General features: G+C 43.1%; 1 protein-coding gene across 1 annotated transcript; it reads left to right on the forward strand.

The window, feature by feature from the left end:
* The first annotated feature begins 13,431 nt into the window (after window positions 1-13,431).
* Window positions 13,432-14,796, forward strand: LOC131285450 (amyloid protein-binding protein 2-like). The gene has a single exon (XM_058314305.1). It carries the CDS (start codon window positions 13,432-13,434, stop codon window positions 14,794-14,796), a length of 1,365 nt encoding a protein of 454 aa, XP_058170288.1.
* The last annotated feature ends 1,159 nt before the right edge of the window (window positions 14,797-15,955 follow it).

A 15,955-nucleotide genomic window follows, 5' to 3' on the forward strand; every position in this document is an offset into this window, starting at 1 on the left:
ATGTACAGTACGAACTAAATAGGAGTATAAACTGACTTCTTTAGCACGTTCTGTACCACGTCACCTTAATATGGAAGACGTTATTCTTCGTGTTAAACGTAGAATTTTTCATGTCCCATATTCTTTCTGAGTAAGATATGATTAGTTTTGAAATGACTGATATTAATGAGAAATGTTAACCGATACAGGCGAATTATTGGTTGCTTTTTTCTACATTTTCTTTCACGTATTTCTTCGATTGTAAAAACGATGCACAACTGGTCCGTGGATAGTATTATGTTTGGTACGATTTCCAAGTTCGCCAAAACCGATAAATCCGCCAAGTAAGAAGCAATACAAAAAATACAAAAAATACTAAATAAAGGTTTATATCTCTATACATTTTCAATGTTTATATACTTTAACGGATTATCTGCTCTTTCTGTCGAATTGCTTAAACTAAATTTTATTTCATATGTTTGGGCTCTTGCGATAATAAAAAAGATGTGTTATTATTTTTCTCTTTCTGTTATGTTGTTAATAAAATTGTTGATAAAAAAAAACGATGTCAGCAGATGTTCTTTGTAACATGTTAAAGTCACGTGTGGTTTTAAAACGTAGATGGCCACCGAAAAAAAAGGTTGATTAAACTCAAAGACAAGAAATCTTATTAAAATAGAATGCTTGGTTAGTTTGTTTAGAGGAAGAACAAAACATAAATGGGAGAAGAAAAAAATGGAAAACTCAAGCGCTTGCCTAAGCGATATGTTTCTTTGTCTTTTCGGCCAAAACTTTCCCCTTGGCCTAGCGCGGCCTCCAAAGTTTTCCGTTCGGGTGCCGACAACGCTGGGAGTTCGTGTCGCATGTTGCGTTGATTATAGCTCTTAGACGGAGCGCGGCGTGGCTTAAAAGTTCCGTTGGTGGACGAGCAGCAAGACACGGGGCTGCTGATCCCGCTGAAAGGGATATTGTAGTTCGCTAGTGCGGCTCGACGTGAGCTTGGCGTATGGCTTTGGCAAGATAACACCCATATCGCAAGAAATGAACAAGGTGCGCTAGTGCCCGGGAGGATGGAAAACTTTCACCGAGCGTCCCCTTGAAAATTCTATGCCGATGCTTTTCGTGGCCGGTAAGATCATCGGCTCAGGACGGGCGTTGCTGCAAGCGGTGGCGCTGACGCCCATATTTCGCCCAACTTCGCGCACTAGCCGGATAAACATATTCATCCTCATTCACCGCCTGTTTTGCACGAAACAAACTTATTCCATCTCATGAAAATTAATTTGCAAATTAACACCTTCATTAAAACCGGTTTCTTGTGTTTGCCGCCAGCGTTATCCGTCGTGCCTTTGCGGGCAGTTTTTCCGAACGCAAGAAGCGGACAAAGAAGCAGCGCAGGTTCGTGAAGAGTGTACTCGGGTCGTCCACTTCAATGGTGCGAACAATTTTGTGGCAAAAAAACAGAAACATCAAAAGGAAAAGAAATCTTTCTAATAAACTTCGCTAAGCTTTCGATGGTTCGGCGGCAGGATTTAGCCGATTTTTGCGATAACGAATAGGTCAACTTTTCCCGTATATTTCCCGCATCCCGTGTTCCGCGAAGTCGGTGCAAATTTATCGATTTAAGTTGCCCAAATATCCATTTCTGACCTTCAAGTCGTATGGAAAAAGGTACCGAAATCCGTGTGGAAGCAAAAACCACTCCCTCCCAAAACAATTGCTTTCCATTTCCAGGTATTGTGGCTTTCGAATGGGTAAGGAAAGATCCTTCGTTTTGTTTCGATTTTTTCATCTTTTCATTTCTTTTCGTTGGTTTTATTAACCGCCGCACACATTCACTTTTCGCACGATAGCGCAACGTGTTCCCTATTCATGGAAAAACGCCATGTTCACGTGCCGTTAGAGGCCACGTGGAGCACTGCGTGGCTCGAGGTCATAAAGTGAGAAGTTGTTTATGGTTGTCTAGTGAAGGTCTTAATTGATTCGAATGGCGACGATGACGAAGTGGTAGCCGTTAGGTAGGGACTTTTCTTTTTTTCGGGTTTCTTTTTTGAGGGTAAATTATTACACGTTCCAAACATCGTTATCTTGACGTGTCTTCTGATGTCAGTTGTTTTTCGATGTTGTTTACATGTGTTCTCATTTGATTGTAATTGTTTCCAGTTTGTTAGTTTGTCCTGTGATGAATATCCCAGTTTTCACACAATTTTCTGATGTGCACTAAAAACTAATTGAACGCCAGTTCTAGCTTACCTGTTACATTGAAGAACAATTCTAAGAATGTTTCAATAATATATTTAATTGAAAAAACAAATTAACAAAGGCATGTCCTTCGAACGAAAAAACTTTTAAAATTGCTGTAACAATTAAACGGTTTAAACTGAAATAGAATGCACATTTATTTATTTTTTCTATTTCAGTAACAATTAGCTTTTATTAAATTTTCTTTTGTGAAGCGCTAGCTCGGTTTTATATTGCATGATTATTAAACCATTTTAATTTAAGCTTGCCCAAGCATAACGGTTATCAACAAAGAAAAGTGCTTACCATTTCAAATGGCGGGTTTTATTGCTGGATTTCTTGTTTTTTTTTTGTTGTTTTGCTTGGAAACAACGTTTGCTAGCGCATCAAGCTCGCCGTTCCAAACCTGTGCTTTTCCTGCGGGGTTTTCTAGGCGCCGCAGCCACTGTTTTTTGTTGCATCCACCACTCAAAAACTGTTGCCATCGTAGCGTATTACGTATCATTTCGTTCTGTGGAAAGCAAAATTGCAGTCGTACGAAAGGCGTGACGTAGACGAGAAAACTGAAAACAAACATACGAAATATATTTATAAAAAAAAAATGCGAACAGGCACCAACCGGACGTTCAACTCGTTCACAATGGAGAAGAACAAAACCTTGGGCCGGGCAACCCGCTGAGAATATACATATATTTTCCGCCACAATCAGCAGCATGAACTTTTCCGGTGCGCTTTTCGGCAAGATACGCCCGGCAGAAACCGGAAACGGCGACAATGTGCGTTTATGGTTGCGTTAGTGTGCTAATGTATTTTCCCGAAATGTGTCCATCCTTTACGGCCAGGCTCGGATGCAGCGTCCCGCCGGTGGCCGACAGTTGGATGAAACTTATTAAAATGTAGGAATTGCAACGATGATGAAATTTGCATTTTTAATTCCACCCTTTCAGGAAGCATGTGAATGGATCGTTTTTCATCGCTTCAGTGGGGAAGGGGAAGAGGAGAGGTTGAACGTGGGGAAAGGGCGACTGCTGGAAATGGCCGAATGGGCTGCACGCGGGACATGCAGCAAAAAAAAACGCTCGCCCTCATCTGAAGTGTCTGTCAATCTCACGGAGGGACGAAGTTTTCCTTTTGTCTTGAATAATTTTTCATCAACCTCCGGTGAAGGTGCGGCGGTGCCGGAATGGACACGCTCATGGCAAACGGGGATCTCAGTTGCGGGTCAGCTCGAATGAGGATGGACGAACAACTTCGTGGTGTACCGTTTCCGTGGCGAAGAGCAACGGAACGCCCAACGAAAACGCCCGTAGGAATGTCATGAAACTTGACCATCCTTTGAACCAGCGTGCGTCTACGTTTCCCGAGCTGGCCGGGAAAATGGCCCACTTGCACGCGGGCCTGATCGATCGGCCAGCGTCGGTTCCAAAAACGTACCAGCAGCACTCGGAAAATTCCAACCAGAAGTGCATCGCAATGGAGTGGAAAAAGGCGAAACGAAACGAGGAAAACTCTCCTCACAAACCATTGCATTCGAAATTCCCTCACTCGAATGAAGTTTTGGGCCAGCTCGGTTGGAAACTTTGCTGCCCCAAAATGGCACCGCCAACCTTCGGGTTCCGGTTGTGATGCGTTGCCAATGTTGAGACGACCGTTGGCCGGGTTCATGTTCCTTTTTTGCTCACTTCAACTCTCCAACTGCAATCTCCAGCATCTGCATTTCTGCACTGTAATGTCCATTCAGCAATTCGTTTTGGATGTATTTTTTCCCCAAACTGCTTTTCCTGCCAGACTTCTACTGGGGCGACGCTTTCCCGGCTGCTTTTGCTGATGCGTTTTGCTGCGTTTATTTGCGTGCACTTCCGACTGAACTCTGGGTGGCTAGACGGCACTTCCGGGTCCGTTCCAACCACACCAAAACCGATTATGAATAGGAAGCATTGGTGGCTCCGGGATTGATACCGGCGTGGTTTCGGCGTGGCTCGTTTTTGTTGCTCCTTTCTTTCTACATTTTCCCGTCGGAAACCTTGCAGTCTGCAGCTTGTAGATACTCTCCGCTAGCTTTTGTTTGGTCAGCTGTAGTTCATTGATGCGATACCGGGATGCACCATAGAACGAGGTGTGTGTATTTTTGGAAGATTATTTTTTTTCCAATGTTGTTATTTACTGATGCTGTCCTTGCACGATTTAACCATTCAACAAACTGAAACTCGTGCGGCGCTTGTTTGGGTTGCTCCTTCCAGTTCACCACACTCCGGGAAAGGGGCGCTCGTCTTCGGTTGGCGTTTTGTTATCAAAGTTTTTCCCGTTCGTTTCACATCCATTTTGTGGTGATTTTCATGAGCTTTTAAATTTTTCTTACTCTTTCTTGCGTTATGCACTTTAATATGTTGGCCTTTAGTGTATTTCCAAGTACGACCACTTTAGTTTTCCGGGATTTTCCCTTCAACTTTGTGGCACACCGATTTTTATGTTGTTTTATTTTTACTCTCACTTCCAACTGGGTGTCCAAACGCCGGAATATTTCTAAATTGTGAAAAGGGTAGCCCGCCTTCGTGTTTCATTTTAAACCTTCATTTAAATTGTTTTTGTTTTCTTTCGTTCGACAAACGTCTATATTTACAGCATGCTTAGACGCGCCTACTCCGGCAAAGGTCTACTCTGCGAAAGCGATCGGACGACCAACAAGCGTAGACAACAATGCCGAGTTTTTTTCCCCCATTTTTCCCACGCAATCGAACGTTGCCCATGACGGGGATGTCCTTTTCTATGGAGGTGTCTAGGTTTTTTTTTCTGTCGCCTTCACCCGAACCCGTTCATTTGCGGAGCAGTTAATTTGTGACCGAACCGAGCCGTTGTGGATCGGCCATTGTGGCGCAACCGGAACGATCGGCGTTTCTGCATGAACGGTCACTAATTAGGTGTCAAATGGATTCGTTCGTGGATCACTTAACTTTTACTGTTCCCTTCGGTACGGTTGTGGCGCTAACGTCAATGGAAAGCAAAATAGAAAAATAATACAAACTAATAATCAGCCAAACATCGGAAGGGACCGCTATCACGGTCGAGGTTGCCATATTTTTTGTTTCTGTATCCTTAACCATTTCAGTCGAATGGTCAAATATGAAAGAAAATTATCTTTACTGTTGTTTTTGTTTAGTTGTTTTTGTTACTGTGCAATTGGTGAACACACAATCAGGCGTCGTTGGGTCGCTGTCTTATAGCAGCTCCGCCGTAATTGTCTCGATCTAAATCGATGCGAAAAGGACATTCGATCCCTTTTCAGTTAACGTTCGGTTCTATGAGTCAATTCAATTTGGCCACAACGTTTACATACCTGGGGAGAAATAATTTAAATTGGGAAAGTTCTATCGATTTGGGGAAAAATAGACCATTAACCATTAGATATTTATATTGCGTGTAAATCATAATCAAATTAGCTTCCATTTATTCAGTATTTTTAAAAAAAAGAGTAGTTTTGTTGTTAGTTTCTGTTTTTCTTTGTTGAAACTACATTATTTTAATAAATAATGCATCGTGCTACACGAAAATGTCTTATATATTTTAAGTTATACATAAATACACTGGTCCTCACAAATGCAAAAAGAGTGGCCAACAAAATAAAACAATGCTGCACACAAAGTGCCATGTTTTCGTCGCTTACATTGATTGAACCGGCCGAATTTCCCCCGTGGATGGATGAATTTTATTAAGCGCGTGCGCCATTTGATTGGGAATTAATAAATAAACACCGGTATAAATTCGAAATTCATCAATCATGCGCTGCGTGCCAGCTATTCGCGTTCATCACCGTTCGTTTCTTTCCGTCGCTTTTTTCTCGTGTTGATTCACGGTTTCAAATATTTGGCAAAATATTCTGCGCGCGGGGAAGGCGACGGCCCTCGATCGATTTGGAATTTGTCGGAAAATTCATCGTAAGCCAAGCGTGCAGCATTCCCAGCGGAGACAACGTTTCGCCATTTGCAGCTGGGCGTTACTGCTGCCCTTTCGGCTGCTGCCGGTTTGATATGGGAGAAACGTTTTCCCAATTGTTTAGCACCGGGATTTGGTTCCTACGCAAACACGATGGGGCTGAAAATGTTTGATTGAATTCGGCAACGCAAAATTGCTTCACGTTGTCTGGTAATGGTTTCGCATAGTTTGAAGGAATCAGCTTGATTCGAATTAGTTTTCAAAAGAGTTTTTCGAAGTATGAACCGTTTTTTATGTTTTTCCAACAGTGTTAATAAATTTAAATATCAATGTGAGAATTTTACAAACTTGATTAAAATATCGAACGATGCTTACTCTTCGTTTACTTATATACGCTATAAGTAATTAGCTCGAAGTATGCATAAAAAGCGGAATGAAACGGATCGCATCAGTGTTCAATGTAGCTATGATATAATGTAACACCATGGTGTAAAGTCAGCGAAAATGTGCTGAATTCAATTTCGCTCACATTGACCTTTTTCGGTCCGTTTCCGTGCAAAACTGTTTCGTAGCGTGATCGTATGCATGTTGTACGGATGGGAGCTTATACAGGCTTGCCACACACCACATCACCATTTGCAGTGGAATCAACATAATAATAATAAAAAAAAAGTGGAACCCAAATAGGCTTTCAATATTCGTGTTTTTCTTTTTTTTTAGTTTCTTACTCTTTCGCCTGCCCTCGTTGACGTTGCTGCCGATGCCGCAGGGGAAATTCGGTAGCATTTATTTATGCATTCACGAATGATCGAAAATTATGATGTTTACCAGTTGATTGCCAGGACGTCGCAGCCATCGAACCCACCCGGGGGCTGGCCGCTGGGCATGGGGAGAGGAAAGCGAGGAAGAAAAAAAACGACATCGAAACTGGCCAATTTTGTTTCGCCATCATCACCAACTGTCCTTCCGTTTTCGTTTTGCGAATTGCCAATTTTCAGCTTTTCCGTTCGGTATGCATTCCGTCTATGTTTTCCTTTTCTTTTTCAGTAGCGCAGCACAAAACTTTTGGGGATCAGTTTTTTTCTCCTGTGTTAGCTTTCTGTTAACAAGGTCACGATGGAATGACGAAAAATACGGTTTTATTTTTCATTCGTGCCAGTTCTTCGTGTTGGACGTGCGGGTTTCAAATTGATTTTTGAAACAAAATTGTATGCGCCATCGCTGGTGATTTGCTTGCCTCGTTTTGAGTTTGTAACAATCACACAAACATAAACAGACTTCGAGACAAACGGCGAACGCCACGATAAGTTTCTTAAGAAGTTATTAGATACAAAAGTAGGCAAAACATGTAAAGCCAAAATGTCCAGTCCAAAACTTAAAAGCGGTATGATTTGTGAGGTGAAAAGCTTTCGTGTTTCATGTTGATTTTGTGGCTCGGTTTGTAAGTCGTCTTTCGTTTTTCTTTGAACCGGTTACGTGCTTTTCTTTCCGAAATTTCCACCTCGACGTGGAAGAGTGCGTGTATCGTAAGCACTCCGGGTGACTGGAAACGTTCGGTCGAACCACTTTCCGGGGCTCGGTTGCAACAAATGAGAACATTATTTTACACCTTCGCCTTCCAAGGGTGGCACCAACGGTACCGCAGTCAATTCGTATTTAAATTTCAAATGAACGCTCCACCAGCCCAGCGTGGATCATCGGTTTTATCGTGTTGAACTAATTTTTGGCATTTTGTTTCCGTTTGTTTTACAGGTGAGTGTAATTAAGGCACGGAGCCTCCAACCCGCCGCAGTGCTCGAAGGGCTTCTACCAGGACTGATCAGCATTCATGGGCGTCTACCGGGGCGTAATAAGTATGGTGGGTGAATGTGTTTTATATTCTCCGATTGTTTTTAGAAGCAATAGCAATTTGAATAGTAAAGTGACCTGGTTTTCTCAAGGATGGAATCGCTAGTTGATTGGAAGTGCTCGAGTTGATTATTCAAACGAATTATAATTTAAACCATCTTGGTGTTTGTTTTACAGCCCCAAGGTTTTAATCTTTGTGTTGGAAATCAGTTAAACAAATTTTCTTGATTTTCCTAGTTTAATTCTATGTTATAAAGATCATTTTCGATATGGTTTTATTGATTTATTTCCTTTGTGTGTAACTTTACTGGCTTTGGAACAGTATTGATGTAAATTTTTATTTCGTCGTTTATTGTTAATTGAACTTACTTGTTGTTACTCTCACGTACAGATCGTTTAAAAGAACCTACGGTTTTTATTCATTTACTTGTTTCAAACTTTATTAGCAGATTGGGTTATCAACTTGCATTGTGTATTGATATGTTTTTGCAGAGATAAAATTTGCAGTTAATCCTAACAAATCAAAACAAAACTGTAATAAAACCGCATTATAGTTTTCAAGCGACATTCTGCTTTAAATCGTATGAAATAGAGTATAGTATCGATAATATGGAAATACCCTAAATTCGTACTTTATTAACTGTTAAAGCATCACAAAAACACCTGAACAAGCCTTTTAGTTGAAACATTTGTACAATTTACAAAACTATTCACGTTAAGGTATTATGGAAATATCTATCAACTTGATTGAAGTTTCAGGAAAATAACTCTTGCTCCGTCGATGCTAGCAATTAGGGCTAATTGACGATGAACAATGTGTTTTAAGTGATGTACAAAAAATCTACTATTGAGCAACTGTATGCTAGGAGTAAAATCATTTCCAATATTAAAGCCGTTTCCGTTTCGGGCGGGCTTTTCACTACTACGCCCTTGTCGTCTCGTACAAATCGGCTTATTTGCATCGATCAATAGGCCAGTTTGGTCGGGTTTTCGCGGGAACCTCTGCGAGATTCCGTATTTGGCACGAAAGCGCCAAGGGTGTTACCGAGGGGCGAGGTGAAAAAAACGGACAGAAACGAAATCGAATGTAGGTCGACGTAAAGGGTTCGCGGATGGATCGGGTTTTTCGTCACTTTCGGCAGATGAGAATGAACAGCCCCCCGAGGGCGGATGCAGCACCCGGTTGGCTAGTTGTCAAAAAGTTACATCACTCTCAAATCCGCTTACGAATGATCTTTACTCGGCCAAATTGGATTGGCAAAAAGAACGAGCGACGACGACGACGGCGATGACTGGGACGGCATGGCACCGAGGCTCAGCTGTTCCGTTCCATTTTATTCTGTAGGTGCTTGTGAGCCGGCATAGGCATAGCCTGGTAGTACCTGCGAGAGGTGGAACCCAAAATCTCGTGGGACCTCCGGGGATCGGTTCGATTGGTTGTTCGGCTTTGGGATTCAAAAAGCTGACATCGACAGACACTTTAGCGCGCCAGTAAGAGCTACGAGTTGCGAAGTGGAGCATGTACACGTGCCGGCAACGTGGTGCGGCCTTAGGAGAGGCAACGCGTGATAATGGTTACCGCCCAGCAGAAGTTTTGGGAGAACCGGTTTTCTGTCACTGGAACTGGTATTTGGCAGCAGACTTACAGAGTTAAAGCACCAACGCTGGTGTTCTAATGCCGGCTGGGACACACACGGCTTAGTGCCTTCCGGAGGCCATCCCGAGGCCCGATGTGTAGGCTTCAGACAAGAGCCAGCTGTGCCTGGAGAGAGGCATACTCTCGACATTCTGTGGGAGGTCCCCAGGAGGCCCAGCTCGATCGATCCGATAAACTTGTTACGGATAAGGCACGTTGGGAGCCGAGAACCGAGGAACATCCCGCTGAGATTGCCGGATAGGCAAAGGCCTGCGCGTGACGTCAGAACCCACACGATGCAGAGGGTGAAGGCAAAACTTTTACGCTTCGCTAGTTTGATTCGAGTTTCGTTCGCCATCAGGCGATGCCATTCAAAAGGATTTCGCTGCTTTGATGTCCTGTCGAAGTTTCTCGGAAAATCGGGCCGCACCCTGGACCTTCTTGTAGCCGAAATAGCAAAAAGTAGGCCATGGTTCCGCCGTCCGGGGGGTTGCTTTGATCACTTTTTGCCTGCTTCTTTCCGGAGCGCAGGCAGGAAGTGGTGGCAAAATCATTGTTTTTCTTGCGAATCCATTGTTCAAAGGGCTGTCAAAATCGAAAGGCTGGAGGGTGTTGCATTATGGACGGAATTGTTTCCCTCCGCTTCGTTCGAAAGTGTGAACCAGAGCGTGCAGCTCGCCATCCAGCCGGGAGATCCGTATCCATTAGGCATCCGGCGCAAGTACCGAGGACGAGCAGGAAGGCCCTTTTTTACCCCCGGCGTGTACCGTCAGAAGATCCTTATCGACGAACTATCGAGATTTACACCAACACCAACGCGGGGTAAGGTATGTCAATTATGCACGTTCGTAGTAGTTCCACCGCCGACAGGATATGACCTACGATTGAGCGAACGTGTGTGTGTGTTAATTATGTGCCAACTTTACCCCTAGAGGGTAACAGGAGCCGACCTGGCACTTGCTACCCTCCGATAGCTCCCGGGGCCATCACGTGTAACTCCTTCCGTCGATGCCGAGTTGGTCGTACCTGTTTTTCCTCCTTGCAAACGCTGAAGGATGGATTAATGGAAAGAAAAATAGCATCACCGATTATCTGCTAATGAATCTCTTTCACTACTCAACTCCCCCGAGGGGCTGTGAGCGGGCAGGATTAACCCTTCCAACATCGTTCGCCCTTTGGTCAAGCCCTTTTGTTTACCTGTTTGTTACAGCTCTCATTAGTCGGAACTTTTCCCAGTGCCACAATACTGCTACGTTTTCTTCACGTCAGACAGTCGTTGTCTTGCCTACCTGCCGTTGCTTGGAATGGGTTTGGAATAGAAAGTTATTGTGGTATTTGCAGAAGAGTTTATAAGGACGCCGCATACTTTTATATAATAATTTATCTCCGATAATTTTCTTTTTTGGAAAACTAAATATGAATTGGTATTAGATTGATTAACTTTAGTCATAATGCAAAATATAAAAACCAAAAGCTGTGTGGTATGAACAATGGGTAGCGCAAAACGCCGTAGCAATGGAAATGATCATGTTTGAATAATAAACACTTTACGCTCGTGTGGTTCTGTACTATTCAAAAAAAAAAAAACTTCAAACTAACATTCAAAAATCTGTTTCAATTCTCATCTCCTTTGAACTTACAAACAAAATCGATAAATTGGAGCATCAAAACCATTTTATTTTCCCATACATTCACTACACCAATAAAGCCAGTACACAATTGGCAAACACAGAAACAAAAGCCATTTGCTTCGTAAGCAACTATTATTTTCTATAAGTAAAAATTACGGATTGTTATTTGCACGAACCTCTTCATTTTGAGGCATTTTCGAACGTGATGCGGGTTTGGGTTCCCGAGGTATGCCAAAAAATTATGCCGTCACGTACTAAACACGCGAGAAAACAGTGAGAGTACACAACACAATGTTTCATCATGTTTTGTATTGTGTTTTGCTTGTCTTTTAGTGGTTGTTTGGGGTTTTATGACATGAAATATGAACGTTTTAATCAGTTCAACTGTGATTGATAATAAATTTACTTCCTTTCTGTTTCAAAATGGGCAGAAAAGGAACTGTGGAGAAGTAACCGAGTATCACCCGATAGCACGAAAATGAAGGGAAAAACTATCTGTTATGTAAGTTTTCATATTATTGAAAATTAATCGTAGAACTGTAGCTAGAGTGATTTTGCGTTAAAAAACGAAAGAAGTGGTGAAATTTGATCAAGAACCTGTTGTTTTAATTTCATATCGAACTGGACGATTAAATATGATTCAGACGATTGAGGGTTTTGAGACCAATATAAATGATCAAAATTGTGTTGTCAGAGCAAAGAACAACCCCTCATTTTTACTTTTGATAAATTATTGTTCCTCACAAAGCAAATGACTTTTGCTTCTGTTGTTGCCTGCTAAGTACTGACTTTATTGATGTAGTGTATCTTTAAAATTGTTGTTTGATATCTTCAAACTGTAATCAAGGTTTACCTAACAGGAAACAACTATTCTTAATAATTTCTCTTCCTCATTACGATAATACTTTTATCGATCTTAGAACTAATTTAAGTGAACTACGGTGAGATTGAAATTAACTTGCCTTTAGAACCGTTTACATATGCCTCGGTGCTGTGAGAAAATTGGGAAAAACCTACGGGAATCCCATCAGGGAACCTTACATCCTCGACCCTCAATATTGTTATACCTCATTATCTTGGAGTCCGAAGGCGGGTCAGCAGATTGGCCAAATCCCACCAGTGTGGCGTGTCTAAATTATTCTTCCACCAGCAGTCGGGTGACAGTTCACATGGACACCCACCTCGCCTCCCAGAAGGTGATAGCAGATCGTGCGCAATGTGTAACACTGCCATTCAAATAGCCATCCCGGTGGGAACAAGCGGTGTGTCTCCTGACGGTGGTTACCGTTATCTCGTACGGTGCACATCCTTCCAACTGTGGTTCACATTGGGGAAAGCGGTAAGAGGAAGCCGCACGAGGTGGAGGGGGTGTCAAAATATGTATGATGTTTACTTGGAGCCGTGCCTTTGCCAGTACCACTCCGCTGGGAGATGCGTCGGTCCGTTCTTTATTGTTGGAGCAAAGGCTTTCGCTTCCATTTTGGGAAAACCCCGAACGAACAATAGGGTTAGACGGATGACACGCAAGAGCCCATGGCAAATGAGTGTTTTATTGTGCGTGTGGTAATGTGTAATGGGAGCATGGCGGGAATGGTGGGCAATTGGGATGGTTCTACCGTGATCGTGCAGTTTCATATGTTAACATAAACCTGCACCGGTTGTAATTCTCACCTTTGTTCCAAAAAGGTCTTTTGCGAATATTTTTGTTACGGAAAATATATTTCCCTTTCAAATTTTTTGATGTTCATTTGTTCCAGATCGTTTGCGGTCGTTCCATACGGGGTGATGTGTTTATTACCGATGCGAACAAACTTTAAATTAACAATCTCACCGTTCCGAGAAGAGGACCCAACGCTTGGGTGTTTTTGTTCTATTTTGTTACACCGTAGGATGCCGTGAACCGATCCCTGCTCGGGAAAGGTATTGGAACTTTCTGATGATTCGAAATGTTTTCCCACCGACCTTAGGTCGACCCAACGGGACGCGCCCGGGTGTCAGTATGTGGTTGCAATCCGGTGGAGAAAGGTTGATTGCTCGGGGATAGGGGATTTTTTGTTTTTTCGGTGCGGGAAGGGAACGGGTGGTTACCGTGATTACCTTTCGAGGTGAAGTTTGTTTTGTTTTGTCGTGTGAAACTTTGAACCGCAGGTGTGCTTTCCGGTGACCATGGGACTGCGGGACCGGTTTTGGCCTCTGATTGATCTGCACTTTGGAAGGCGCTGTACGGAGCAGGAGCCGCGGGTGAATGGAGCCGGCACACTGTACGCCCTTGCCCTACGTGCGCTCGTTAGTGGATTCTCGGATGACCCACGAAACGACCGGTATCGGAGGGAGATCGAGCAACTGCCTATCGCCATTCGGGTGGACGTTCTGTGCGACATGTGCGACCATCCTTCGCTGGGAGACGCACTTCTGGAACTCCTCGCCGATCCTGTGGAATTTAGTAACCTTGTCCACCATGTGCCACAAAAGTCCGCCAAGCTGGTGTGCTGTTTGCAGTGGCTGGAAAGTGCGCAGAGGTCACTCCCCGCTCGGCTCGAGGAACGCTACAGGGCCATCGTCGAAGGAGGTAGCTGGACGGACTACCGGTGTGGCTTACGCATCGGAACGTTTCTGGCCGACGCCGGATGGCACTTGGAAGCTGCTTCGATCTTCCAGCTAAGCCTGAAGCAAACCGACGCCCGGTCTGTCGAGGAACTCACCGTGATGGTACAACTGCTGCGTGCGCTCACAAGTTCCGGGAAGCTCGTCGACGGTAGTCATGTCTATCAGCGAATCAAAGTGCGACTGAAGGACATCTATCCGCAGAATCTAACCACCCGGGGTACCCCGGAAGCCGACCTATGTGCCAGTGTGTACCAGAACTTTTCCCTGTACCACTATGAAGGTCAGGAGTTCGGCCTTAGCTACCTCTACGCGGTGCAATCGCTGAACCTACTCGACCGGTCATCGAATACCCGGCTAGCTTTGGGCGTTTTCCGCCAGCTTGCTCGAGCCTCCATGGGCCAGCGGTACTTCAGCAAGGCAAAAGTACTACTCCAACAGGCTATCTCCCGAGCCGGGTACTACTACGGCCTAAGCAGCACTCCATACGCCGAAGCACTCGAGGACTACGCGTTCTACCTGCTCGGTCAGAACAATGCCGCCTGCGGGGATGTGTTCGTGGTCGCGCAGCACATCTACCTGGACCTGTTTGGCTCGCGGAACTTGCTCCTCTCGCTTGCCCAGGGTAATCTAACGTTCGGACTGTGTCGGCAAGCGATCGGAGCAGGACACGGAGATCCAGCTCTGGCGTACGTCACCGAGCGGTTGAACACCTTCCGACGGATGCTGGGTCCGGACCATCGGCTTGTGGTGCAGCTGCAAAGGTTGTTGGTAACCATCAGAGTAATGTCTTTTCAGGAGGGCCAATCGACGTGGCCTGACGAATCGACAATTGTAGACGTAGGGAAGTTACGGCAAACCGTCGACAATCCGCTTCCGATCGAAGACGTACGGCTCGCGTTTTACCGTTGTCGAGAAAAGGTGTGAAATAAATCGAACAAGTTTAAGCAGGCGATCAATTTCTTTATTTTAATTACAACACTGGATTCATAGTCACACTAACATTCAAAGATATTTGTTCACCATGCTTTATCCCTTTTCTGTTTTGTTACCTTTCATTGATTGTTTTTAGCAGATCGATTGTTTTTAGAACATTATGCAATGGTTTTCTACTTTCAAATAAAATTTATTTGATCCTCTTTCGGGTGTAGGTATTTTTAAATCAAAATTAAATAAGACCCACTATGATATGAAGTAGTCCCTCCGCATTGTTCGAGTTAGCTAATTCAAAGCTGCTTGGAATACAATTTTAAATCTATATGCATTATCAGTTTGACGCCCCGGTGATGCTCGGTAAAGATGGGGTGAAGAAAAGAGTTGTGTTCTTTACCCTTTACCTGATGGTTATGTTTTTACGCTTGTTCTACAGTTATCCTTTAACCCTTTTCAACTAAACTTTATTTGATACGCTTCCACGAAGCACCGGACCAAATTCAGTTTTGGACACAAGTTTCTATTTTATGATATTAAGTTGTTTTGAGAGGTATATTTTGATAGCTCATACACGAATGACCAAGATGGCCAAAATCTCTATAATCTAAGTAAAAAATGGATGATTTAGTGTGGCCAGCGTTGATGATTGTTTTTATTACAATCGTGAATAATTTGGCAGCATTAACTAAATCCCAATGTTTATGCATTTTCTTTTTGTGCTACTATTTTTAAGCAACTGTAAAGATCATTTATGTTTGTTTTGTGTGTGCTAAAAAATTTGAGTTGATAATGTGAAATTTAGATGATTTTATTTAAAACCAGGAATCAAAAGAATCTTCAACATTTGGGGTGCTTAAACTGAATATGTGAAGAGTTTAAATTATGGTTGAATATTTTTCGAGTTTTTAGTGTTCATAAAACTTGATGCAAAAAAAAATATATATATAATAGATAAACTGCTTAGCTATTTATTTTAGAAAAACAAAGATACTAAAAAGCTTCAGTAAAAGTTGGACAATATTTAGTACTATGATAATCAATAGGATAAAAAAGAACTGAATTTAAATAATATACGGAACCTATTACAACTGAATGACACTCCGAAACAAAGCGTAGATGAGATTAAAAGTTATAAAAAATTAAAAAATCTTCG

The sequence above is a fragment of the Anopheles ziemanni genome, chromosome 3 (assembly GCF_943734765.1).
Source record: "Anopheles ziemanni chromosome 3, idAnoZiCoDA_A2_x.2, whole genome shotgun sequence".
Lineage (NCBI taxonomy): Eukaryota > Metazoa > Arthropoda > Insecta > Diptera > Culicidae > Anopheles > Anopheles ziemanni.